The sequence below is a fragment of the Curcuma longa genome, chromosome 11 (assembly GCF_044706935.1).
Source record: "Curcuma longa cultivar G26 ecotype Majalengka, Jawa Barat chromosome 11, ITB_CL_G26_1.1, whole genome shotgun sequence".
Classification (NCBI taxonomy): domain Eukaryota; kingdom Viridiplantae; phylum Streptophyta; class Magnoliopsida; order Zingiberales; family Zingiberaceae; genus Curcuma; species Curcuma longa.
The window spans coordinates 16,007,503-16,034,116 of NC_133871.1; the positions used below are offsets into that span (position 1 = coordinate 16,007,503).

The window sequence follows — 26,614 nt, forward strand, 5'->3', positions numbered from 1 at the left end:
GAACTTGTATTAGGCCCATTAATGCTGGGCCTGCAAAAGTAGAAGCAGCGCTCAGTGTAGGGCACATTTCGCACACGCTGCGCGTAAGCAATTCGCCACCCAAAAGATTAGCTGAGCGAACTGAGTTCGCCGGCGGCGATCGGGACGTCGTCAACACAACAAAGTGAAGCGTACGCCTCCCTCCCTCCCTCCTCCAATTAGTTTTCTTGACTTTTTTCATCTCGTGCAATCTGTTTGTTGTTATGCTTCCCCAAAAATTTTTATTGACGGAAGAATTAAGAACAAGGATGCAATACTTGAAAAGATGTGTGACCAATTAAATCAGATTTGACAATCGAGTATGCCTTTTTAGTTTGTCTTAACAGTGAACTGATTAATTCAATGGAAGGCAATGCAGCAGATCTGACACCCAACTTTGGATTAGAACTTTTAAAAAGTGTTTTGAGGGGTTTTTTTTCCCCCAACTTATGAAGCTTGCTAGAGCTGTGGAAGTGCCTTGAGATACATGGAATACCTAAGCGCATGTAGAGAGAGCTTTGGTTGTCAGATGATTGTCTGAGGTTAGATTTAGTTTGCTTTCTCCGTTTGTTTTGAGAGAAGAGTATGTACAAATCAAGATTTTATATGTGAGGAGCAGGTAACAGGTTGCTTGGGTTTCTCTATGTTTTTTTTCACTATCATATTATATAGATTTGAATTGTTTTCTTTTTTGGATAAGCTTAGGTGGAACTATATTGCATCATTGTTGTCCCTTTTTGTATCGTTGTTCTTATCTTGGTGTGCTGGAGGAGATTATTTTCCAACTGCACATAAGGTGTTTGACAGATTGCTTCGATAATGATAAATGAAGATTGTGTCTTGATTTTTAGTGAAAGTGATTCTGCATTCTAGACTCATCAATTTTATTTCATAATGGTCTATTCAAGGATTTATCTTATTGGTAGGGAGGCTTCACCCCCCGACACAACCATCTGTGTTGACCTTTTCCCAAGATTAATCTTCCAGCAATGGAAGAACACCTCGAGCAAGTTTTTTATTTGATTTTGGCAATCTTTAGACAAAAGGTTCACTTCCAATTTTATGAAGATAGATCTTCTTTGTGTGTGTGAAAAGAGGACCAAAACATGGTCATTTTATTTCATCTTTAAACCAGCATTACACTATTACTTGTAACTCCCCACAATCCACACTCATCAGACTTGTCTTGGAAGATCCTTTAAAATAATTTTTTTGGAGTCGTAAGTGTCTCGCTTCCTTGGCTAGTCTGTCTGCTCGCATATTACCTCTTCTGGAGTTGAACTTGATTACAATTCGTCATTCTGTTTGAGATAGTCATTCGGTAAACCTAAAGTTTGATATATGTGAGGACAACCCCTTCCATCAGTTAGAATCTTGTAAGGCTCAAAGCAATCTGTAAGCACTGCCACTCATCTTTTTGCCATGCCAATTGTATGCCTTGCAAAATTCCCTGCAATTCCCTGCAATTATCCATAAAATGCCCTGAGACTTCGCCTACATGGTATTTCAAGACTCCCCTTAGTTAAACAGCATTAAAGTCATCTCCCAATGAAGCATCTAGTTCCATGCGCTACTAAGAATTTGAAATATCAGCATCCATGAGGGGCATCCATGTGAGTTGTTGCTTCAGCCACACTCCATTCCATAGCCTTGGCATATACTTGTGCCCAAGATATAATTCTCCATGGGCATTATATGGCAAATCTAGCTCTGTATTGCAGACATGCTCATTGCATCATTTCCAGATCACCCAACAGGCAGCCTGAACAAAGTCACACAGTTCACTCCTAGAATTACCTAAGTTGGATGCTGCAAATTCTTCATAGGCCAAACCTTGTGATTTGATTCACTTAAAAATAAGTATGCTATTATACCATCATATCCTGCAACATATGTGATGGTGTTTCTTCTTCCTTTGGGCTATAAACACAACCATTGTGCTAGAAATGTGTCGCTTACATCATTTAGAATTTGTTAATAAACCATCTTTGTAAATTTTCCAAAAGAAAAGTCGGATTCTGTGGGGCCTTGCCATTTCTAAACTCATTTTCAATCATTGCTGCCAACTGAGGATGGAACAGTATCTTGGTCCTCAGAAATAGGTAAGCAGTCTTTACGATGCTCATTACCAGTCTTTTGTCAGTACTGCTGGTCCTGCTCCTCAAGAAGAGGCCAAACAATGAGAATTTAGCAACCTGTGTAATATGAAGAAAGGTAGCCAATCCTATATTAGTTCCCACTGCCACGTTCCATCTGCTCTAACCATTGAAACTACTGTCATCTGCACATGTTCGGCTGAATTTTCTATCATTGAAGAATTCTACAGCGGCACATCCATTTCCCCACCGATCAGTCCAAAATTTAATCTGTTAACCATCGCTGAGCTTCCATGCATAACCACCATGCAGTTCTCTCCAAGTGGAAAATACATTCCTCTGAAATATAGAGTCTAGACTTTGGCCATGAAATATGATGGTCTTCCTCTTCCATAATTGCCAACGACCACTTGAACCCAAATTTGTATATTATCTGAAACGATGATGTTGCATAACTTCCCAAGCGAGGTTAAATTATGTTCTTTCATTGATTTGATTCCAAGCCCACTTGCATATCATCGTATCACCCCATATGAAAGCCTAACATATTTTGTTCAACTCTCTACAGACATGTTGCAACAACACGAGTGTGTTGCATATGTACGAATTACATTGGCTTCTTTCGTTAATGTCACATGACTGGCCATGCTGGCCATTGTTGATGTACATTTTTTTTCCATCCTGACAGTTTCTTGTTCATTTTATCTATGACATCTGAATATATATGTTGGGAACCTCTCCTTGATAGATAAAATCCAATATCTGACAGGTTTTTTTGGTACCTGGATAAGATCCCAAATATCTGAAGATAGATCTATTTGTAAACCTCAAACCTGCATTTTTCAAGAGCTCAGTTTTGTGATAATGATGACTAATGAAGTATGGTGTTTCTTCTGGCTGTCAATTTGTGATTGAGTCGAATACATCTCATCTTTCTGTCATTATTATACTCGTTAACTAATATAACAACTAAATGGTTGAAAATGTTTGATTACATTGAATGAAGACATAATCAAAGTTGCTAGGTAGTTATGGACAAATCTGATTTCGTCGACAAAGACAAGCTGATACTGCGAGGTTTACTGTTCCATGGATTTCATGGTGTGAAACAAGAGGAAAAGACGCTTGGCCAAAAGTTCTTGGTAGATGTGGATGCGTGGTTAGATTTAAGCAAGGCTGGTGAATCTGATGATTTGCATGACACTATTAGCTACACTGATATATACAGGTATCATATTTATAAAGAAATGTAATTGTTGATGCTCATATTTACTTTAAGGTGGGAAAAAGAGGTGATACCAGATCCCTCTATCGTTCTCCCATCAAATTTTGCTAATTCATCTCTCAAAAGTAGAGAGAGAAAAAAAAAAAAGGAATGTGTATCATGTGCATTGTAACTTCCCTGCAATTTGAAACTGCCTGTTGCAAATTGTGTACTGGGCTTCTGGATGACTTTAGATGCATACATTATCGTGGTGCAGGATTGCCAAAAAGATTGTTGAGGGTCCATCCCAGGACCTTCTTGAGTCCGTGGCTCACCTGATCGCAAAAGATACATTACTTGCTTACTCTCAGATCTCTGCCGTACGGGTTAAGGTTGTGAAACCCCATGTAGCTGTTCCTGGCACTATAGACCATTTGGGTGTGGAGATCACTAGATTTAAGAAGCATGGTGGTCCAAGCCAGCCTCAAGTATAATTTGTACTCCACGAGAACATTTATAGCAAGTATCCATGAGTGCTAGCAAAACTGTATCCGACTTCTTTATATACATTCAGAACTTATTGATGATAAGTATTCTGAATCTGTAACAGATATTATGTGCTTATGGCACACAACATTAAGTTGTTCCACCACTTGTGTTTCCTTATCAATTACATCATATTAGAGCTTCATGGATTGTCAGCCATCAGTAGCAGTAAGAAACACAATAGATATAAAAACAGTGAGTTTCTTTGCTCTTTTTTCTATTTCATGTTCAAGATGTGTTTGTTAATCAGCTGCAGGTTCTGTGCTCCTTGTGCTGCTGCAACAGTTGCAACAATTTCTTGCTGATGCAGGTACTTGATACAAAGAAGTATTTTTCTTTTGAACTGATCATAAGAATTATGCCCTTAATTATATATGATTCAAATTTCAAAAGGTCTATTAATGTTTTTTAAAAAAATCATTTCAACCCAAACAATTTATGTTCCTTTCGAAAAGTCTCAGAGATTTTCATAATCATTAAGATGTCCTCCACAATTTTTAAAACTGTTCCTACCTCTCCTCCACATTACTTAACCAGAATAATAATGTGTTTGTAATTTATTATTTAGTAGGCGTGGGCATTTTGCAGTAACATATTCTAGAATATCAATTAGCTTACAAAAATGAAATTAGAAATGTTTAACCATACTTTTTAGGGGTCATTAATTAGATCATACTTTAGTACGACCGAAATTGAAATTCCTTTCAATTAAAACCATAGTATTTATAAATTTAATTGTTTGTAAAGACAAAATATTATAATATCTTTCTTAGAAAGGAAAATGTCAAAGACTTGCCCATAAATGAGTTAGCTATCATTAGTAGAAACTAGAAGTAGATTACATACGAGTTTCTAATACGTTGAAAAATATTAGAAATTATTCAGCCTTTTCCTCTTCATCATTCTGCTAGTTTTGTTGTCTAACGTTTTATTCATGAATCGTCATGAAACCATCAGCCTTCTTCCTCTTCATCATTCTGCTAGCTTTGTTGTTCGAATCTCATCAATAGCATTATCAGTTACGTGCAATTTGATAGAGCACATCAGCATTGCCTTAATAAGCTCCACAAGATCGAGCAGCCTAAAGGTTCATATAGTCCAAAATGTGGAAGAATCTGGCTAAAACGCATTGAAAGATCAGTCCCACCTTAATGATTTAGATCAATCTAAGAATACAACACCAAGAATCCTGAAAATTGATCACGTGAAAATCTGAAGGCTCCAACAAAACAACTAGATTGCATTATTTGAGTAAACAATTCGATCGCTGAATTTGCTGATATCAAAAGTTTTGTTTAAACATAGCAACTAATATTTTAAGAATACTTAAACAAGGAGAAGTAAATTGAACCATCAGAAAGAATATATTTGAGCATTTAACATCAACACAAATAAATGGGGTGCTTAGTCCACATATATTGTATAAAATTGAATTCATCCTAACTCTTATTTTAAATTATGGGGGGGAAATGAAATGCAGCATCCAATTAAAATTGGAGCTTAAAACAACACCATTCCAAAGAGACCAAGCTGTCAGATAGCAGCAGCATCTCTATACGTCCTGGTTGGAGAGCACATTTTAGTAATTTGCTTTTGCATTCACCAGGGCCATATGCTCTATCAGGTCCAGCACTCGGTTGCTAAAAAAAACAGCAGATTTAGGTTTCTGTTGTGAATTGTCGAGATTAACCCGGACTATAAATTTAAGGTACGGAGTGTCATAGTCCTAACCTGTAGCCCCACTCGTTGTCATACCATGAAACGAGTTTCATAAAAGACGCACTTAGTCCAATGCCGGCCTTGGCATCAAAAATACTTGACCTGGGAAAAAATAAATGGTATTTATATCATCCGTAGTGATTGGCAAGTCTAGAACACCCTGAAACAAACTTTTTTTTTTACCTTGAATCACCTACAAAATCATTAGAAACTACATCCTCATCTGTGTATCCCAGTATGCCTTTAAGTGGACCTTCTGATGCATATCTGAAACATTCTCAAATATCAGCATGTCCATCCGATTGCAGAAAAGAGGATGATAAAGAAAAATAGATACATTAAAATATAGACAACTGAAAACAAACAACCTTGTTCTTATATAAAACGTGTGCTCAATATTAGTTTTCAGAGAACCAATTTAGACAATGCTCAAGCTGGTTAAGGAATGTATAGTTTGCTGACTACATACGATAAATGCTCCCATCCCACTAAACATAATTCTTTAATAGGAGCAGATAAAATAATAGCCAACATTTAGGAAAAAAAAAAAATCAAACACCAGCAACTAGTTTCCATTGTATTCTATCTGAATATCAGGACACTGAGAGCAATTTTCTCTACAAACGAGCACATTTCTAGTTAATAACCCTTATTAGGCCCTTGTCCACCAGTGGAGGTTCACAGTTAAAGAAAGACTAACACTCGATGTTCTAGTTAATAACCTAAGTTGGTCAGATAGAACCAGAGTATATAACATGTAAAACAGCTGGAAAAAGCTCATGATATCTATGAAAAATACAGTGCTGATAAAAAACTAAGCCATTTGCAGGATTTCAAATGTAATCAGATCTGCATTTTAATTAAACCATGGCATTTAATAAGTAACTGTACTACAACAAACAGCAAAGACAATGACAGAAAATTATCTGATTCTAGCAATCACTTACTTAATTGCTGCCTTCACATCCTCGTATGAAGCACTTTTCTGAAGCCGGCAAGTTAAATCCACGACAGAAACATTAGGTGTGGGAACTCTAAAAGCCATCCCAGTCAACCTCCCATTTAGCTCAGGAAGCACTTTTCCAACAGCCTTAACATGAAGATGGAAATTATTCAACATGAATGTTAGAAAACAATGTTGCAACAAACTTTCAATCACACCTTTGCTGCACCAGTTGAGCTAGGGATGATATTTTGGCCAGCACCACGCCCCCCTCGCCAGTCTTTATTTGAAGGGCCATCGACCGTCTTCTGTGTTGCTGCCAAATAGAGAGGGAAGGCATAAATAAGTAGAATAAAATGTGTTTCATTCTGAAAAAATTATGAAGCATATTCTGATAATTATGATCATTCAGTGGCTGAAGAGAAAAAAACCTGTGGTTGCATGAACAGTCGTCATAAGGCCTTCCACAATGCCAAACTCCTCGTGTACCACCTGTAAAAAGTGAAAATGGATGGAACTGATTTATCAAGAGAATAACAAACATACATCACATTATAGAATTCATAGAGGAATCACATATCAACAAAAGACAATTATCAAAGCTTTACAAATTGCATAGCAGTTAACATTAGCTTTAAAACTTATTTTGTTATAAAGACATGGCCCAGTTTTTCATGAAGTAGGAAAAAGAGTAAATGACCCCAGTTTACGAGAATAAGCATACCTTGGCAAGTGGAGCAAGACAGTTCGTTGTGCAGCTTGCATTAGAAACAATATCCATGTTTGGCGTGTAATTCTTTTCATTCACTCCAATAACAAACATAGGAGCATCAGCAGATGGAGCTGATATAACTACTTTATTGGCACCAGCCTAAAAGAGAAAACAACCAGGAGAAGGTTAAATTTGGATACAGAATGCTTTATAATGAAGTTCAGTGTGGAAAAAACAGAATCAGGCAGACCTTCAGATGAGCTGATGCTTTATCCATTGTTGTAAACACACCAGAAGATTCAACAACAAATTGGGCACCAAAATCAGCCCATGGAATTTCAGCAGGATCTCTGGGACAAAAAATATTTGGTCAATGCTGACTTCAGGTTACACTACTCATTAGAAGGAAATCAACAAAACACCAACTGTTTTGATTAAATTTCTCCTTAATCATTTTATATGCATTAGCCTATGCATGCAATTACAGCATCAAATCGCCTGCAACTACTTTCAAGTTTCAAGTCCTAAAATCAAAACAATGTCCTTCCTGACAAAGAAAATTTGTATAAGTTAATAATGTTGCACATAAAAACTAAAGCTCTCTAGTGTAGAGTGGATTTAAGCAGAAAGTAGTCAAAGAAGTTAAGCTGAATTAAGATCAAATATAGCTATTTCCAACTAGGTGAATTGTCCAGCAGAACAGATGTATGCCAAGCTTGTTAACAGAAAGAATAAACCTCTGATAAAATGCACATCTCTTTTGTTGTTTTACTCTACATTTTAGAATGTTGTCAAGGAGTCAAGCTTCTGCCTCAAAATTTACACCGTGCCACCTGGCCCACCTCCAAAATCCTAAATGTTATTATCACATTACCGTTCCTTATTCTGTCATTTATAGGTAATTCAGGTTTCAGTTAGCTATAAACATGCATCCCACTCGTATTGGTTTGCAAAATGCAACCTTATCAGTCATTTCACAGTTTTACTAACTTGTATTAGAAATTTTAACAGAAAATATTTGTTAAACAAAAGACAAATTAATTCCCATAATCTAACTATATAATACGAGAAAGTAACAGGAAGAAAATGTTTAAGAGAATACAAAACCATGACAACATTTTATACAGACCAATCTCAGAAATAACAAATGCAATACCTTTTGTTTGTAACTGCAATTGTTTTCCCATTGATCTCTAAGGTGGAAGTATCCACAACCTTAATTGTTCCCTTGAATATGCCATGTGTTGAATCATACTTAAACATATATGCCTGAAAAAAAATCACTCTATTAATTAATAATCCATACATACTAAAATATGTATAATAAATATGCATGTTAGTACTGATAGATGAAAGAAGCTTCTGCTCAGATTGACTTTCAGATATAGTTTTAAATATACTTAGCTAGGCTAATGTAAATCTTGGCATGAGGGAGACTAAAAGATAAACATTACACTTTGGAAAACATGTAAAAAATAAGAATGGCTTCCAAAATGATCTTTTTTTTTTCATTCTTCTTCTACATTATTTTTTTGTAACAGATGAAAATGAAGTTTTGGATGGATTCATGTTGAGGGCTGATCAAATGTAGATGCATTTTTCTGAGCATAATTGTTACTTCTGTGGGTTTTCCATAAATATTGCTAACAGTTCTTACCATATACTTAGCGTCAATGAATGGATCATTTACAGCTACTACTTCAATATCATCTCTGGTAGTGGCAATACGCAACACAAGTCTTCCAATGCGCCCAAAGCCTAACAAAATACACTTCAGATGATCAATGCGATAGAGACTAATTGCAGCAATACTTCAAAATAGATCAAAAGAAGGTTCAGTAAGGAAACTCAAACTCAAGATCCAAGGATCAAAGTTATCTAGTCAAATATTGCTGCTAGAATACACAAGATGCATGTCTATTTGATGTTGTCGCAGGAATGTGAATTAATTATTTCGTAAGAATCATTTATTAGTGACTACTTGCCCATTCAAAAATTCTGTAGTGCATTAATGACAGATTTAAGTTAGGAAGGATTGCTCACATGAAAACCTAAGCTATTCCAAGGGCTGAGCTACACATTTATAAGCAAACTAGCAGCTTCATGTGTGAGCAGACTGGCACCAGACTAACATGTGATTACTATTTTAAGTTTGGGGTATTAGGAAAGGAACCAATACATGCTTCTATATTCTTAATAAGCATACATCATAATGTTAATAAGTTCCTTGTTTTAAAAGATGTGTACTCGTATCAGCCCAATAAGGAATTGTTTTATGCTCGCTGCCCATCCATCCACTAACAAGCATGCAATGCAGTATCATCCTTGGAAATGTCCACTCCACAGAAATCATTCTCTTTTGTAGGAGCATGGCATCACAGTTTGCTCATATTACCCACGGGTAATAAAAGAAATTGAACCTACACTGATCATTCCTTAAACCCACTATCGGGTAAATAGTTTTGTCAATAAACTTATTGGAATCTCAGAGAAGATGACAAATGTGAGTTAAATTAGCTTGCTATATCCAGTCTTCATATTTTTATAATGAAAATAAATTCTGTCTCAGATACAGGAATTCAAAATTTGATCACTTTAAGCCGTATGGAGATCAAGAAAATGACACCTAAAGAACTAAAGCTTAACTGAACTAACCATTGATGCCAACTTTTGTCCTGCCACCACTCGAAGAACCTAAAAATAAAATGGCATAAGTATATAAACAAAAATACAAATCTCTTTAACAACAGAGACAAAACTTACTTTTAACGCAAGGAGGGGCCTCAGTTGCTGTGGCCTCGATAGGCTGGTTTCTTCTTGCACCAGATCTCCTGAAAGCGTGAGAAAATCCCTCTTACACTCTTTTTGAAGGGAACAAAAAAAAACTCAAATTACTACAGGAGGACTGTAAATCGGGAGCGGAACTTACTTTAACGAGCACACCTCCCCCGAAGGAAGTGAAGAGCCGAAAATACTTGAAATGCTGTCTGTCGATTTAGAATTCCGAATACAAGATACCTGGGAGAATGTGAAGCCAAGTATCAGTAATCAGAAGAAAAACACAACGAGAAAACGAAAATTATGAACTGGTCATTATAATTTTTCAAAAACCAAAGAAAAGAAAACGAACAAAAAAAACGGGGACAGGGCGATGGAGGAATTCCAGGATCGGACCTTGAAGGAAGATTTTCTAGGAGTTCCGGTGAAGCGATCGTGAGATCCACCAAGCGCCGGAGTCGCAGATCTGAGAAGAGACGAGAAGGCCATCGCAGAGATTGTCCTCTTTCACCTCTTCTCTTTTCTTACCTTTAGGGAGAAACCCTAATCTGCCGGCGAGCGACGGAGAAACGGAGGCAACAAAAGCAGCGACCCGTCGGCGACGACTCGAGACTTCTTCGTCTATTCCCCTCCGCCGGTTCGAGCGGCGCCCTTTTTATGCCTTCAAACGGAACACCTACCACCTCGGCTCAGCACGGACTCTTCGAATAGCTTATCGGATCCTAATGGAATCGAACCCGCAAATAAGAATATGCGAATATTCCTGGACTCATCATTTCACTGTACTTCGAAAAGAACTTAAATTAATGAATTCGATACCCGAACGAACCCTTACCCGATCCGTGGGAGGAAAGCAACTCGCCGAATGCGGCCGCGAGACACCGAGTGGGTACCGCACTAGGCATGCCAACTGTCGCAGTTGACGACGAATGGAATGACGCGGATGGACGACGTTTAAGGTGCTCCAGCGGAGTACTTTACCGGTGCAAAATAGGCGCACGTGGTGAAAGTGATACTGACTCAGATTTGAATACAATGGAGAGTGGAGAAATTGAAAATTAATGAATATTCATCACAATTTTCACTTTCAATAAATTTAAATATGCCAAAAAATGGTAGATCATATAATCCTATAAATAGATATTCCAAACTTTTATTACCTCTAAATATTATAAGAGGAAAAGTTATGGCACATTATCTATTCAACAACTCGAATTTTATCAAGTAGAAAATAGTACAAGTATGTTAGTAGAGAAAGGCAAAATAGCATGAGAAAAGGTAGGGATGGTAAGTAAAAAGGGTTTATAAAAGACATAAGTAAGAGGGGAGGAGGGTTAAGGATTTTAATTAAAGTTATACACTTACAACCCTAACAACTGAATTAAATCAACCAAAACTCACTCAAATCGATTTTGATTTGTATTGTATTAATCCAAATCCAAAGCAATGCCCACCTAATAAACTCCCAATTGACCAAAGGGGCAACCTCTTCTATTCTGATTTACGATTTCGCTTGACTATATAGTTCATATGAGAGGATATATATCAAACTTCAAGAAATAGTAATTATAAATGATTTTATCAATACACAAATGTATAACTCCTCGAGAATTTTAATTGCGCTTATATCTATCACTATAAGAATTGGATTCAATATTTCCTTTGCCCCTTTTTCATCAATGGACTCTTGACGTATACGAAGGAGTGTACTCATTCAACAAATTCCTACCTCTATATTTATTTCTGAGATGTTTAGATTTTTCAAAACTCCATAGGCATGCAAAAGAGAAATGTTATTCTCACTCGAACTAAAACATAATTTTTATCGAAAGTTTATTATGATCTTTTTATTTCAAATAACAGGTTAAAAACTAAGTCAAATTGATCAAAATACCACTAAATCAACCTAATTAAATCTATATCACACCAAATATTAATTCATTTGAACTTATAGGACATGTTCAAGGATCTTCAAGTGGCCTGAATTAAATTACAAAAATAATATATAATACATACACGTATATATTTATATATTAATATCCTTTTATATAGTTCAAATATCATAAAAAAATTCAATATCTATTTTAAATTAGACTAGATTATGTAATTTTTTAAATTTAAATTTAATATATTAATTTAAAAATTACTAGGCTCGCTGGATTGAGCTAAATTTATTCATATTTGCAACATGTTGCCAAATTTCCTCTTTGCAAATTTATTCATATTTATTGTAATTGTCAATATCATGCAGGTACGATCCGCATACATTTTCTTCATGCAAGTTAATTCGTATCTCTTGACTTATTCAACTATATGGTTAAATGTCTCATTGACAAATTTGTTTGATGCGATTAATAAGTGAATAAATTCCAACGAAGGCGCTGAAAAGGCAAGAAAACTAAAGGTCAACTATTAATTCTATACATAGCCAACAAAATGGACTCAAATCATTTAAAAAGCGTGTACCTTCATCTCTAAATGAATGACATGGAAATGCCAAGGAAATTGATCGGAAAGGAGGAATTAATGATTTTGCTAAAGTCATATTTGAGTATTTGGTGGGGTTTGTTTTGTCAACATCTCACAATTAATCTTGCACTCTTGTGGAAGTCCGACTGAAATCATTTTGCCATTTTTAAAGAACTTAATTAAAGTTGAATTTGGACAAATAATTCATAAAGGTGAAATACTCACTCCTAAGGAACGCAATAAAATATGATTGAAAATGATATTATTATAATTTAATTCAGTTAATTTGTTTTCCATGTTTATATTTAGTTTTTAAAGATGGTATATTATATAAGTATTAATTAAGGACCGAATACTCATTTGTTTGAATATCGAATCGTTAAAAAAGAATTGTTCAAACCTAAAATCTAAGGTCGATCGAGAAGCTTATTAATTATATTTTTTCCTCTATATTACTACGCTTTTCTCTAACCACATACATGCCTTCCCCTCTTTCTCTCTCTCTCTCTCTCTCTCTCTCTCTCTCTCTCTCTACGCTAACTAACTCGGACCATGCAGAAATATATAGGAATGAGCCTTCTCAATCTCCATCCTTCCCAAGTGATCATACTCTTTTGAAGAAGAAGAAGAAGGAGATGGAAGAGGATTTGATGAAGATGCAGAGGACATTGATGGAAAGAAGAAGGGTGAGACAGTACAAAAAATCTGATGCTCCGAGGATGCGATGGACGGAGGAGCTGCATCATCGCTTCGTTGCAGCAGTCGACTTGCTCGGAGGCGAAACCAGTAAGTTCTTGCCGTTTAGCTAGTCTTCTCTGAAATCATAAGAAAACGAGATTGTCTGTCTCGATCGGATATGATAGTGAATTTCGATCGATAAGCTTCTTTTAGTAGTTTTGCTTTTCTGTCGATTGCCAAAGGGGAGCCGGCCGGGGATGAAACAGTAACGTTACGTGAATAAGAAATGGAAAGGAAATGTGAAATGAAGAAGTCAAAACTCTTTAATTGTGTGTAGGACTTTCACGTTCAGTCGTTTTTTTGGCTCTTCAATATGATTAACACTTCGCGTGGAAGAGTCAACCTCATGATCTGGTGTTGAATTAATACGCGGAAAAACCTGGAAGAAGGGAATCAGTCTTCTTACTGTTTTTTATTTTCTTTCTCTTTTCTGCATTATTCTTTACGATCGAGTTTAATTACTGTGAGATATTTATACATACACTTGTTCTTCTCTTTGCAGGAGCAACGCCAAAGAGAATTTTGGAAACGATGGGTGTAAATGGAATAAGCATATCTCATGTTAAAAGCCATCTACAGGTACCATTACAGGAATTCTATGATTCACAAAGAAAGATAAAACATTCACCTTAATTATCATTCTTATGCTTACTCTTAGATTTTTTTTTTTTTTTGGAGTTACTGATAATTAATTAGGCAATATCTACATTTAGAAACTAAAAAGGAAGTCTTTCAATTACTAACAGATGTACAGAAGTTGGATGAGCCTTCACAACATCCATCAGCAACCACAAGAAGATCCTTGGCACGAACTGGTCGCTCTCGCTCACACAGCTCCAGAGCCTCCTCAAACCTTTTGCAGGCCATCCTTCGAGGTGGCTCTTCGAGGTCGTCGTCGGGCAGAAAGGAACACGATCCCCGCCGCCATTTCAAATGTCAACACCCTTGGTCAGCGTTGGAGTTTAGGTAATACAATTGCAACATCGAACGACGAAGTAGCATCGAAGAAGAAGCACCAGTACTTGAGTCTGGAGTTGACCATCTCATTACCATGCAGCTCTTAATTAATTAATTAACTTATATATTACGGCTCTTATATCATACAAAATTTTCTGTCCCAAAATCCTTCTGATGATCTTATATATTATGAGCTCATCCAGATAAATTTTGGAACGGAAACTTCTGTTGGCTGATTTATATTTTAACTGGATTAATAAATAAGACCATTCTCTATGGATTGTATAAATAAAACTAGTGTGGGCCTGATTGACATGTCCCACCATAAAAGGAGGGAGAAATGGTACAGCTGCCATCTTAATTGGACGCGCTTCTGTGTGTCCTGTCCTGGCGAACTCACCAGCAGCGATCGCGGGGCAGTCCGAGCGATGCGGTCGCGTGAAGTGGTTCACGCGTGGGAACAAAACAAAAGCGGGCATTGAATGCTGCTCCAGCGCCTATGGATGTATCGACGAGGCGGCCACAGCCATCGCATTGAATGCTCCATATCGACACGCCACATTAATGATCGATGGGGAACGTGACGCAGCAAACCATTAATGCGGAGCGAGCCGCATACACACATACGCAGCACACGCAGAGAGAAAGCCGACGCCATGAATGATGAGCGACGGAGGACGACGACGACGCCAGGGCTTTTGACCGCGCGCGCCCATGCACGTGATTAATGGAGTGAAACAGTAAACGGACTCTTCTCTTCAAAATCCGTAGTCCTCGGGAATATTACCTCATTTCTACATCAACCCCTTCCCTTGAGCACTTCTTTACCGTCAGCCACCATTAAGACTGTTATCCTGAACCTTCCCAGCGAGGACGCTCTCTCTCTGCATGCTGCATGCACCGATGTACGTCGCATACAACAAAATCACGCACTGTGGCACCTGCAAGAAGTTGCATGCAAATCGCCTGCGAGAGGCGAGATTAATCACTCCCGGAAATGGTGGTTAAACGATGCCAAAGTTGGTGTGGGTGCGTATTTATCGGCGAGTTTTCCGGCATCAATTGACACGCTGACGTATTTTACAGTGAGACCGCAAAAGGAAGCTACAGGAGGTGGTTTCCCTTGTTGCTAGCTCTTCTTCGTCGATCCATGGCAAAATTTGAGGAATTCGGGTTGAGATCATTCGTTGCTTCCGGTTTGGAAGGAGAAGTTGAGGTCGATGCGGGGCTTCTTGTTGGTGCCATTGACCGGCACGTGCGCCGCGCACCTCGGGCACCGCGGCTCCACCTTGCAGATGAGCACGTAGAGGAGGCACTCTGGGCACGCCGCCACCGCCATCGCCTGCTCGCCGTCTGTTTCATCGGGTTCGTTCAGCCGCCGCTTGGCGGATGAGGAGCTGGTGGTGATGGTGGTGGCGGGGGCTGAGGACGAGGAGGACCGGGAGGGGGAGGGTGGGGAGGCGGACCCTGGGAGTACTACTGGGGCCCGGCCGTCGGCGGCCAGGCGCGACTCCCTCGCCAGCGCGGATTTGACCTTTTCCAGCGTGCAGACACTGTGGTACGCTGCGGCGGCGGCCGCCAGAGGGGGCTTTCGGCTGAGGAATGAGGCGGAGAGCCACGGCGGCGAGAGATTGAGGTCGTGGAGGTGAGGAGACGCCGGACTGGGCTTCGTCGGTTGACGGGACAGCATCGCCGACTGCGACCATGGAATTAAACAAAAATTATTTGAAATTCTGGAAAGAAAGATCTCTTACCAAAAAAAATGATGATTTAACTTCAAACAATGTACGGCGGTTGGGAATTCCTGGAAGAACGAGAGATCTGAGTATAGAACGGAAATCGAAGGATCACGAGTATAAAAATATGCATTGGTATGAACAACTCTAAACGAAATACTTGGTGATTCATCGACAGGGAATTCGTACGAGATGAATGAATTCGTGGTATTGCAACAAATCGGAGAGGATTGTCGCGAAGAATTGATGAACAAGATCATCGATCAGTCCCCAGGCAAATTTGGGGAGAAAGGAAGGAAATTTATGCCCTTAAACTACATATTCTCACGAAACCGAAACATCCAATTCTTCGGAAGCCCACGAGAAGCTCAAGAGAAAGAAAGAAAGCGGAGTGGATTAAGGTATGGGCAACGAAGCGTACCGACGCAGCGAGGCGCATGTCGTCGGAGGCCCGGATCTGGAGCTCAAGATTCACTTCAGCTGCGGCAACGGCGGTGGCAGCATCACTGTCGCCGCAGCCACCGAGCAAGTCGAGAGTGACGAGCTCCGTCTTCCCCTCTCCTTCCTCCTTGTAGGTATCCACCATTCGAGACAAGGAGCTCACCTCCGCCACCATCTCCACCGCCTCAACCGTACGATTCCTTTCTCCAGAAACCACAAAGGCTGCACTCTGCAGGCGATAGCAAGCGGACAGAGGAGATGAATAGAAGGGCGTGAGGCAAAATCATATATACCGCTCCATAAAAACTTTATGGACATTTTTGAAAAATAGTCCACTTTTGCCTGTAATTTTGACAAATTGGGACGGAGAGTGGGTGATAATTGTTTGACGAGATTCCAATTTGGTCCGTGGAGTTTCTCTCAACTTAAAAATTACCCCTGGTCCGTCTTCGGCGGGACAGGATAGAAAAAGGGAAAAAGAATGGCAGACATGTATATTTTTAGTAAATAGTTATTATTGCGGGGCGAATTTGTGATGGGTGGAGTTTATTATTATTAGTAGTATTAGTATTAATCTGTGTATTTAGTTCATATTTTAAGTGGTGTTATATTTAGGGGTGCAAAATGCACGTGAGCTTTTCGAGAGGATTAAAAAAAATATTTAATTCATATTTAAAATTATCAAATTCTAATAAACTCAAATATATTCAATAATTTTTTTAAATAAATTTAAATTTATAATATTTTATTTAATTATTTATAAATTATTCGTCAATCAAATTTTAATTATTTTTTATAATTTTTTAATTATAATTTAAATAACTTGAACAAATTTAAAATTTAAATTATTTTAAATTATAATTTCATTATGCTCTCATCAAAGTTCAAATAATTAAAATAGAACTCGTGTTCAAAATTTATTTCGAATAGAATTTAAGTTAAAATTATTTATATTTTTTAGTTTTTAAATTGAATTCAAATATCACACGTATTTTTCAAACTTTGAATTTAAATACTAATATTTTTATATTATTAGATTTATCTGCACTCTTAATTTTCTTTTCAAAGGATATTAATTTATTTCGCCCATCAAATATTATATATATATATATATATAATAAACTTTGAAATGAATGTTTAAATGGGTAGGGGGCATTAATTGTGAAAGGCAAGTGGATTGGGGTGGGTGGTTAATGTAAGTCAATTCAGATTGATTAATTGAGTTTCAAGAGTTAGACGGGCTAAATGAACCACCATGCATAATCATAATTAGGTAAGTTTGTTTAACTAATTGCGGAGGGTAAAAATTTGATACTTGGATTATCAACAATAAATAAATTTATTTAACTAATTGCAACAGATAAGCCTAGTGGGGGCAGTTAGGTTAGAATGCATTTATCGTGTTGGTTGGACCATGCGTGTCGATCGTATTAATCAACTTACTTGTCGAGCATCTTAGTCATGTCATATAGATCAGCTAAATTGGGAAAGTGATCCAATTAAATAGATTAGATCGAACAAGTCCAATGCCCCAATTTGAGCAAGCAAGTCGAAGAGGTCGATCAAGTCAAACAAATCAGGTTGCTCCTATCAAATTGAGAAAGTCAAATAGGTTGATCTAACATGAGTGGGTAGGATGATCAATTAAACTCAACGAATAGAGCTAGACGATTTAATTGACCAATTAGTACCACAAAAATTCATCAAATGGGTTGTCAATTAGTACGACAAAAAAATAATTATTTCTAAAAGACAAAAAAAAAAATCAATTTTAACCGTTTTAGGACGTTGATGTTCCAGGCTCTAGTTTCTTTAACGGCGCAATAAAATCTATTGAGGATCATGAGAATCAGGAGGCTTCTTTTTGTTAAGGAACAATAGTTATGAATAACCATACTTTCAACATCTCGTACCATACTGTGGCCTATACTCAGTTTGAACAAGCATATCTGCTGGCTTCGTCAGTATTTACCATTATCCAACATTGAAACTGAAATCAATCGAAAACAAAATCATTCTTATTTATCAAACTGAAATTGGATTGATAAATATACTTTTTTACTTGACATAATATTAGATTTGAGCCATGTTTGTCCTTCTTCATAAGGTCTGTGGTCATCAGGATGTTCCAATTTCTAGAGTAGCACCAAGTATTACAAAGTGAAACCCTCTAGTTTTTTTTTCCATGCGTATAAAATACTGTTAAAGTTTTCAAGCCTACTACTATCATAGGTTGAGGCTTGAAACGAGCTTGACACTATCACTTCATAAAATGAAGCAGACAAACTTAAGACATAATTCCTCCCTTGTGTTAGTTTGCTGTTTTCTTTCGCATCTAGGGCTAAGAACTGCAGTAATGAAAGCAAAAATACCAAACAACTACGTTCAAGAATGTTGAAGCGACTTTGCTTGGCCGGAAACAGCAGGAAGTTAACTAGTCCAGATCCTGCGTGGATCTTTTCTGTGGAAGTTGCATATTTGCAATATCCTCTCGCGGTAAATCGTACATGGAACTGTTAGCATCGTCTTGTAACAATGGTTGGGTTGAGTTCCTGTTTCTCCTAAACACCAAATACAATATCGCAGCTATGTAAATGAGCATGGCAGAGAACCCGAAAACTCCAGCAAATACAATGGAGGCTGTTTGCAACCCACTGTGCAAAAGCAAATTAACAAAACCAGTGACGAGATAGTAGGTATTGATGATTACAATCAGTGAGCTTATTAACCATGTGAGTGATGCCACCTGCAGCAACAGCAAAAATAAATAAATATGACGTTTATTGAAACTGAATAAAAAAGCAAACCAGTTACTTGTTTTTCTATGCATAAATATTTTTGAAATGCCTCATAAAAACGGATGAAGTTTTTTTTCTTTCTTTTTTGGTCTTTGAATCTACAAAAACTAGTTAAAATATAGCTAGACAGTGATTTACTGGAACTACAATCACCATCTTGGTTCATATCTTGTGACGGTAATGAATGTGCTGAAAACTTACCCCAATAGAATTGGAATATGAACCCATCTTGGTCTTACTGCTGGTGAACTTCAGAAGTGGGATTAAAGCAAAAGGAAGCTCAAATGATAAAACCATCTGCAAAACATAGGTTGATTAGAATATAATCAAAAGGATAGAACAGGCATGAAGGCACCCTTTCACACGGGATCATACAAAAGGGTGCCTCTTTGTTTGCATAAGAATGTTAAAGTGGATTTGTGTATGAATATTAAGTCACTATTTTTTCCCTTAATAATTTTGTAGCACCTAAATTACAGTTTGGCAGCACCTAGATACAATTTAGTTGCACTTATAATATAATTTAGTAGCGCCTATACTAAAATTTAGTTGCACTTGTAATACAATTTGGTGCCACCTATAATACAATTTAGTAGCACTTATAATACAACATGGTAATAGCTAGCATATAATTTTGGTAGCACCTATAACATAATTTAATAGCGCTTATAACATAATTTAGTAACACCTATAATAAAATTTAGTAACACCCCCAATATAATTTGACAGTAAGTACAATACAACTACAACATAATTTGGTAGCACCTTAAGATCCTTATTTCCGTTTCCAGATTTCATGTCTATGAGAATTCAAGGTTTTCAAGGTTTTTCCTAAGAGTGAATGATAATTGTAAACAATCAATCACTTGTCAAAAGGGTAGAATTAGAACAGAAGGCAATGAGAGGGGAAAAAAACTCTATTAATATTAAATGAATAAATAATTTTGATGTTATTATACTCCTATTATCATCAGAAACACATAAACCATACCATATTCCTCATAAATTAATGCATGGCATTTAATTCAAGAAAGAGATTCTGTAGTTGCAGAAATAGATTCTGTTGAATTCGTCTAGTCACTATTAATATGCTATCTCACCATTCTTTGGTTTCAACTTAGCAGCACTTTGGTTTTACCAACTATATATTTTAGTGGGATGATCATTATGGAAAAGATAGTAGTTCATATACCGAAGAGATGATAATCAATTTTCCAGCTGCTGCAGATCCACCAATTAAAGCAACTATCAGACTAGGCACAATTGCTAAGGATCGGGTCAAAAGGTTCCGTATCCATGGTGGGATCCGCAGATCAAGAAATCCCTGGAGAAGGAAAACGAATTCCATTTAATACTAATATAAATCAAGTACATAGCTATGATTCATTTGCATATGGAAAGCACCAACTAAAAATTTGGAGACTTTTCAAATTTTCATATCAATATGCAAAGTTTCTACAGCAGCAAAAGCAGAATGTTTGCTCCCTTGGATGCTTTCAGTTATCAGCAACCATATGCCTCTAAGTATTTCTTTCTGCTATCTACTATATATATATAAGGATAGGCGGCTTTCCTACTTAAGACAGATTGGCAGGAATACTTAAGACAGGTTGGCAGGAATTGGAATGGCAATGACAAACATTAACTGTGTTTTTTGCAGGGTTCAGAGAGAGATGTCTAAGCATCTGTTTCAAATGTGCAACTACACAAGGCTGGGATGGTACTGTATTTCCATCTGCTGTGATTTACCTATGTCTCAACGTATCAGTATATTTGAGACGAGCCAAGGCAGTTAGAATTCAAGAAAATATTATCCATCTTATGTTCTAGGACCATGCGCAAAAGAAATGACATCATTTTTTAGAAATGATAGGTGGGACCCATTATCAATTTCTCAATGGATGTAATTACACCAATCTCTGGTTTTGCAGGCTGACCATCAAAGATAGACACAAAGCTGCAAATTTCCTGAAGAAACTGAAAATCAGATGATATATTTGAAGCAGCATCGACTGTGCAACTGTATGCTTTAATTTTAGCAGTGTACTAGTAGTGACTACTTTAATACGAGTATCAAAAACATGCTGCCTTCCTCACTTTTTACTTGACTCAACAAAATTTCTCTCTTTTGGAATAGCAAATTGCAATGCATACTTATTTGTTTATTTATCTTTTCCATATCTTTCATATTTCTCCCACTGCAGCCATCTTCTCTGTATGAGCTTTATCTTGAAATTAGCATTAGGTCAGTCATCCTTGGCAACAGCTTGAACTTGCAAAATTAATTAACTATAAGTAATTCATGAGACAGAAAAATGGTTTGGCATTGTGCTTACAAGTCATCTGTTATATAAATTTTTTTTTTATATCATCACGATATAATCATGCATTGCTTTAAGTAAAAATTTTAAAAATACCAATAAGTTATGTGCTCGGAGACGGAACTATTCATGAAAGTAGTAGTAAAGAAATTCAACAAAAATACTTGAGAATTTTTTTCATCATTTCAATGAAAACCAAACTGAGAGTATTTTTTTTTCAAAAAGATAAATGATAAGAGAGTGATCACCTGCATGACATACTGTCCAGCATATGTTCCTGTTATAGTAGAACTCTGACCAGATGCCAGTAAAGCTACTGCAAATAGCTTGGAACTCCAGTTTCCAAGAACATTCTTGATGAGAAAAAATAAATGTGTAGTCAGCTTATCTTATAAAATCAAAGTTAACATGAATGAAGAATCAGCTCTAACATGAAGCAGACAAAAATAAGTGATCATTCAAGCTTGAGATATTCCGATTCAAGTAAGTTATCAGTTTATACATAACTCACATTGCAGTTGATTGAACCTCACTTTTGGTGAGAAGACTGGAAAAGAAATAATGTCCCATTTTGAGTTTAAAGGTGCTCTTACAGTATTCTTGTTATATCAAAATTATAGAATTGCATCTTAATGCACGTGATAACAAAGAACTGGTGCCCAGTATACATTCCAAAACAGTGTTAGTCATGTATACCTTCAAGAGAAATGATGCTTTATTGAGGTCAAGGTCATTGCAGCTTTCCTGATCTTCAGGATTTAGATCTTTAGAGCTACAAACAGAGCCGCTTACAGAAATAATAGATACATTAATAAGAAATGCCACTGCAAGAGCAAATGCACTTTCGATGTTGTAAAACCTGCATGCCTCCTGTAGAAGGAAGACATGATAAGTGATTGATGACAGTTGAGAATTTTGATAAATATATAAGATAGCTATAATGGCAATTTCTACATATATGTTTCCAGATTTTCTAACTTGCAAATGAATTTATCTTCCTGCAACTTGTACAGCATATGAAACTAAAAGAATGGTTGTAGCCTTGTAGGAAATAGAAGAATAATGGATAGGAAACAAAGATAGTATTCACCTTGACTCCACGAACTGAGCGTGGTATTTTCCTGGAGAGTACCAATGCTGAATGAAGGAAAAGGTTGTGTCTGCATATCACATATGATGACCTCAAAGTTGTACCAGGCATATAATATAAGATAAAACCCTGTTGTTTGGAGAAAGAGAAGCTTACGGCATCACCATTGCACCAAGTAGTGAGATAGCAAGACCTGTGGCACCATTTCCTTTAAGCTGGGGAACAAAAAGTCCCTTAAAAATTTCTGAAGACTTTGGCTTTGCATAAGTCAGTTCAGCAAAGAAACAACCAGCCATTGTAAGTGCCAGAAAGGCAATAAGTAATTCTAGTTTCCTCACCTGCGAGATGTTTTAGAGATACATTGAATAAAAGTGTGAAGGACCAAGTTCAAGGGAAAGTCATGTTCATTTGTAATGTAGGTATCCTGCTAATTTTATTCTGCAATGATGGACCAAATTTCAGTTCGGCTTCATTGGTAGCTGCTTCTTATTGAAAATAAACTTGGTGGCAACCAGACAAATTCTGATATATAATCTTTCGTCAAATCAAAATGATAACACTAATTAACTATAAACCATCAATTTGAGGTTTTTGATATATAAATTGAGGGGGGTTTTCTATAAAAAAAAATCTGAATATAATATTTAAGAAATATGCACATGTACATAAAGTAGGACAGTCCATTGTAGTCGAGGAATAGTAGAAAACCCACTGATCATAAAATTAGGCTTATGAATAAAACCGCTGTCAAAAAATACTAGTGCAACTGTGAAAGTCATCTTACCCCATACTGTTGTAAATATAGCAGCAGCAAAGTACTCAGCCCCGTGATAAGAACACCACACCATACAGGTATCTTGAAGAGCATATTCAAAGCAAAAGCTGTTCCAATAACTGCAAAGAACACGGAAAGCAAGAGCATACAGGCATCAGTGAGGCCTTCAAATGAAGTTGGCTTATCAAAGGTGTGACTTAGGCAAGTGCCTCAGATTTGGAACTGGGCTAGTGGGGAAGCGTTTTGCCTAACTCAAAGCCTGTATCACCATTCATAAGTCTGCATTGCAGATCAATTAGGCTACTCTCATTCCATATGTTCTAATATTTAGAATCACATCTCATATGAAATGTGCAGACTTAATATATCATAGAAATTTACAAACAATCAAAATTTTGGCTTGATTGGACAATCTACAAACTTCATCCAAATCAGGTCTATGGATGTGCACCCAAGTTAAATGGTCCATTATGGCATTGTTGTCATCATTACCCATGTGGAGTGACAATTATTTTGTTTTAGTGTTTATATTCCGCTCAAAGTACTTATAATCATTTTAGGAATAAATATCACACCTAGTTCCCTAGACAATATAGGACTTTGGCACCATGGAACACTTAGCACCACTAATAAAACTGAGGAAATTGCCAAGAAAAATAATGGTTGGATGATAAATATGAGTTACATGCAACAGAAAAAGCACTTCACTATGTGGGAATCTCAACCATTGTACAAAATACTGAATATTGCTTTGTAATAAAGCAAATACACAAAGTCCCTTCTATTATGCATACAAAAATGAACCTTTGATAGTAGTAAATTTTAACAAACTAAAATTTAGGCTATACATTTGAAAGGTTAGTTCTTTAAAAGCTTGCTAGATTAGCCACATGAAATTTGAAATTTTTTTATTAAGGTCATCTATAAAAATATTTGTTTCATGGCATGTGAAGTAAAAAAAGAGAATTAGGCTAGAAGTGTTAATACCTTCAGGAATATCACATGCAACAACTGCAAGTTCAGCCAGAATCCAAAGGATAAAGTTAGGAACCCTTGTGTATTCAGCTCGACAATGCTCAGCTAAATGCTTCCCTGTAGGTGGAGATTTCTTTTGAAATTTGAGAGATATTGAAGCATGGGCAACAAGGAAATTTGTGCCTCTCTATAAGATAACAGACCTGTCACAACTCCTAGCTTGGCTGCAAGTGACTGAATGACCAAGGCAGAACAGGAAGCCAAAAGTATGATCCAAAGTAACTGGACAATAGAAACAAAATACTTACTATCTAACACAATAATTTTCAGATGCAAATGGCTTAAGTTGAATTAACAATGTTACTAATCATTGAAAAATAGGACCTTGAATGCAATAAAAATAGAAATAAACTATATCAGCTGAGGAAAATTTTCCACCTCATACTTGAACTGTGCACCTGACTGTAAATCTGTCTCAACTGTATACCACAAAACATGAAACGATTGTTAGCTGCAGAAATTTCATCCTGGAATATGATGGAATACAAATAATATATGTGAAATAATAAGAAACAAAACCAAAATAACTTACAGTTTCCAGGATCAATATAAGCAATAGAAACAAGGAATCCTGGGCCCACATATGCAAACAAAGACTTCCAACTTTTTCTCTAGAAAACAACCGTGCAGAAATTACACCACTCATACATGCACATGGTTTGATCAAAAAGAAGAAAAAATTTTATTAGCAGATCACTATTTTGTGAAGGTTTCCGTTAAGGGTAATATGCTAGAACCATGACCTTTCTACTTGAAAGATACATCTTGTTGATAAAACATAATCTCTTCAATTTGGTGCAACATATCCAATTGGCAATTAGTCATGTCACAGTTTAAAAGAAATAAGAAGAAAATCAAAGTCAATATTATATGCTCAAATGTCTGCATTGGATCTGAAATTTCATCAGCTTTAAGTCAGATATGGTCGATGAATTGATTACATAATCCAATCATACTGTTGTCTGAATTTTTTTTATAAAAAAACTCCAATTAAAATTGTGAAGTTAACATAATAATATTATACACGTATACTGCAGTATTTTTTAAAATCTGATTGAAGTCCAAATCATACTGTACTTGACCACATATAATCTCTTTTTTTCGAATATATCTATTGGATAGAACCAACCACATCTATCTCTAATCCATTGCATTCTTAATGATGGTGACTTGATGAAAGGTGATATTGCAATATGCAATGAACTTATTAAAAGTTATCATTACCCAACCTTACTGATATCAACTAAAACTCCCCAAAACTACACAACAACATCAACAACCAATATAAGTCCCAACTATTGGGGTTGGGTACATGGATCTATGTCTTTGTTGAACACTATGGAAGGTTATATTACTAGTATTATCTTATTTAAATAAGGATAAGATCAATGATCAGGGGGTAAACACTTTTTAAATATAATTTGGCTGTCGAGTCTAGTGTAACACAGTACTACTTTTACCAAGATTTAGGATCGGTTTGGTGTTTTGAACAGAAAAACTCTGAAACTAAAATACTCAAATGATGAATGGGTATTTGAACAAAATGATTGAGATAATCTCCCAAAGTAAAGTTATACCTCAGGGACAATGATCTGACCCGTCTCAACACTCTCGATGAGAGGTAACCCATTACCATGAAAAATACCACCATTTCCATTGCTCGTGATAAATTGTGATGGTCGGGAGCTACTGATCTCCATCTGTGACGATACAACCGATCCTTTGAGAATACTAATCGACAATGCATCAATATATAGTAAAGCACCCGATCCAATTCAAAGAATAACTTCCATCAGATTAGTTTCGACAACTTTCTCAAAAGAATGGCGTAGGTCACAGAATAACGAATCGAGTGCCACTCCATATAAATGTAATAAACCAGCACAAAAACAAATCCAACACAATCCTCAGATGGGACGCCATTCCTTTAAGCAACGCAAAGGAATTTACAAGCTAGTTTGGAAAACAAAGGGGAACACCAATCGGTTCCAAGAAATGTACCATGAGCAGAACCGAATAGCATTCGACGACGATGCCAAACAAAAAGCAGAATAAAATAAACAACTTGGAAGCGCGGTTGGAATCAAGAAAAAAGGAATACGAATAAATCAAACCTTAGGGTCTCGAGGCGAAGGCGTGAGGTTGAAGGCGGCGGCCGGGAGAGCAGAAACGCCGCTATCAACCGACTCTGCTCAGCTCTATAACTCACTCTAATAGGACTCCGAGTAAAACGAACCG

The 26,614-nt window shown here is 36.7% G+C and overlaps 5 protein-coding genes across 10 annotated transcripts; 2 read left to right on the top strand and 3 right to left on the bottom strand.

Annotated features, from left to right (window-relative positions):
- Window positions 1-68: 68 nt before the first annotated feature.
- Window positions 69-4,007, top strand: LOC141840326 (dihydroneopterin aldolase 2-like). 6 transcript variants are annotated; one of them, XM_074728272.1, is made up of 4 exons: window positions 69-170; window positions 2,884-2,993; window positions 3,121-3,342; window positions 3,596-4,007. In XM_074728272.1, exons 3-4 carry the CDS (start codon window positions 3,146-3,148, stop codon window positions 3,810-3,812), a joined length of 414 nt encoding a protein of 137 aa, XP_074584373.1. In that variant the 5' UTR covers window positions 69-170; window positions 2,884-2,993; window positions 3,121-3,145; the 3' UTR covers window positions 3,813-4,007. The 6 variants fall into 6 exon arrangements, with proteins under 6 accessions (XP_074584373.1, XP_074584371.1, XP_074584372.1 ...); XM_074728270.1 differs by having other exon boundaries at window positions 3,140-3,342; XM_074728271.1 differs by lacking the exon at window positions 2,884-2,993.
- A 1,183-nt stretch (window positions 4,008-5,190) lies between these two features.
- On the bottom strand, window positions 5,191-10,671 carry LOC141837950 (glyceraldehyde-3-phosphate dehydrogenase GAPCP2, chloroplastic-like). The gene is made up of 14 exons (XM_074725323.1): window positions 10,413-10,671; window positions 10,168-10,256; window positions 10,002-10,069; window positions 9,894-9,932; window positions 8,896-8,996; window positions 8,395-8,507; window positions 7,489-7,588; window positions 7,251-7,397; window positions 6,958-7,018; window positions 6,745-6,842; window positions 6,531-6,673; window positions 5,767-5,850; window positions 5,596-5,685; window positions 5,191-5,504 (listed from the first exon to the last, which is right to left on the bottom strand). The coding sequence occupies exons 1-14, from the start codon at window positions 10,503-10,505 to the stop codon at window positions 5,444-5,446; spliced, it is 1,287 nt and encodes a 428-aa protein (XP_074581424.1). The 5' UTR covers window positions 10,506-10,671; the 3' UTR covers window positions 5,191-5,443.
- A 2,364-nt stretch (window positions 10,672-13,035) lies between these two features.
- On the top strand, window positions 13,036-14,332 carry LOC141837694 (uncharacterized). The gene is made up of 3 exons (XM_074725063.1): window positions 13,036-13,271; window positions 13,726-13,802; window positions 13,970-14,332. Exons 1-3 carry the CDS (start codon window positions 13,121-13,123, stop codon window positions 14,285-14,287), a joined length of 546 nt encoding a protein of 181 aa, XP_074581164.1. The 5' UTR covers window positions 13,036-13,120; the 3' UTR covers window positions 14,288-14,332.
- Window positions 14,333-14,886: 554 nt separating this feature from the next.
- Window positions 14,887-16,597, bottom strand: LOC141841724 (uncharacterized). Its single transcript, XM_074729914.1, has 2 exons — window positions 16,338-16,597; window positions 14,887-15,876 (listed from the first exon to the last, which is right to left on the bottom strand). Exons 1-2 carry the CDS (start codon window positions 16,530-16,532, stop codon window positions 15,361-15,363), a joined length of 711 nt encoding a protein of 236 aa, XP_074586015.1. The 5' UTR covers window positions 16,533-16,597; the 3' UTR covers window positions 14,887-15,360.
- Window positions 16,598-18,401: 1,804 nt separating this feature from the next.
- On the bottom strand, window positions 18,402-26,518 carry LOC141839507 (metal transporter Nramp3-like). Its single transcript, XM_074727256.1, has 14 exons — window positions 26,491-26,518; window positions 25,954-26,076; window positions 24,909-24,987; window positions 24,755-24,795; window positions 24,520-24,598; window positions 24,329-24,433; window positions 23,351-23,460; window positions 22,723-22,904; window positions 22,567-22,636; window positions 22,173-22,346; window positions 21,725-21,829; window positions 20,348-20,479; window positions 19,357-19,452; window positions 18,402-19,103 (listed from the first exon to the last, which is right to left on the bottom strand). The coding sequence occupies exons 2-14, from the start codon at window positions 26,074-26,076 to the stop codon at window positions 18,792-18,794; spliced, it is 1,608 nt and encodes a 535-aa protein (XP_074583357.1). The 5' UTR covers window positions 26,491-26,518; the 3' UTR covers window positions 18,402-18,791.
- Between the last annotated feature and the right edge of the window lie 96 nt (window positions 26,519-26,614).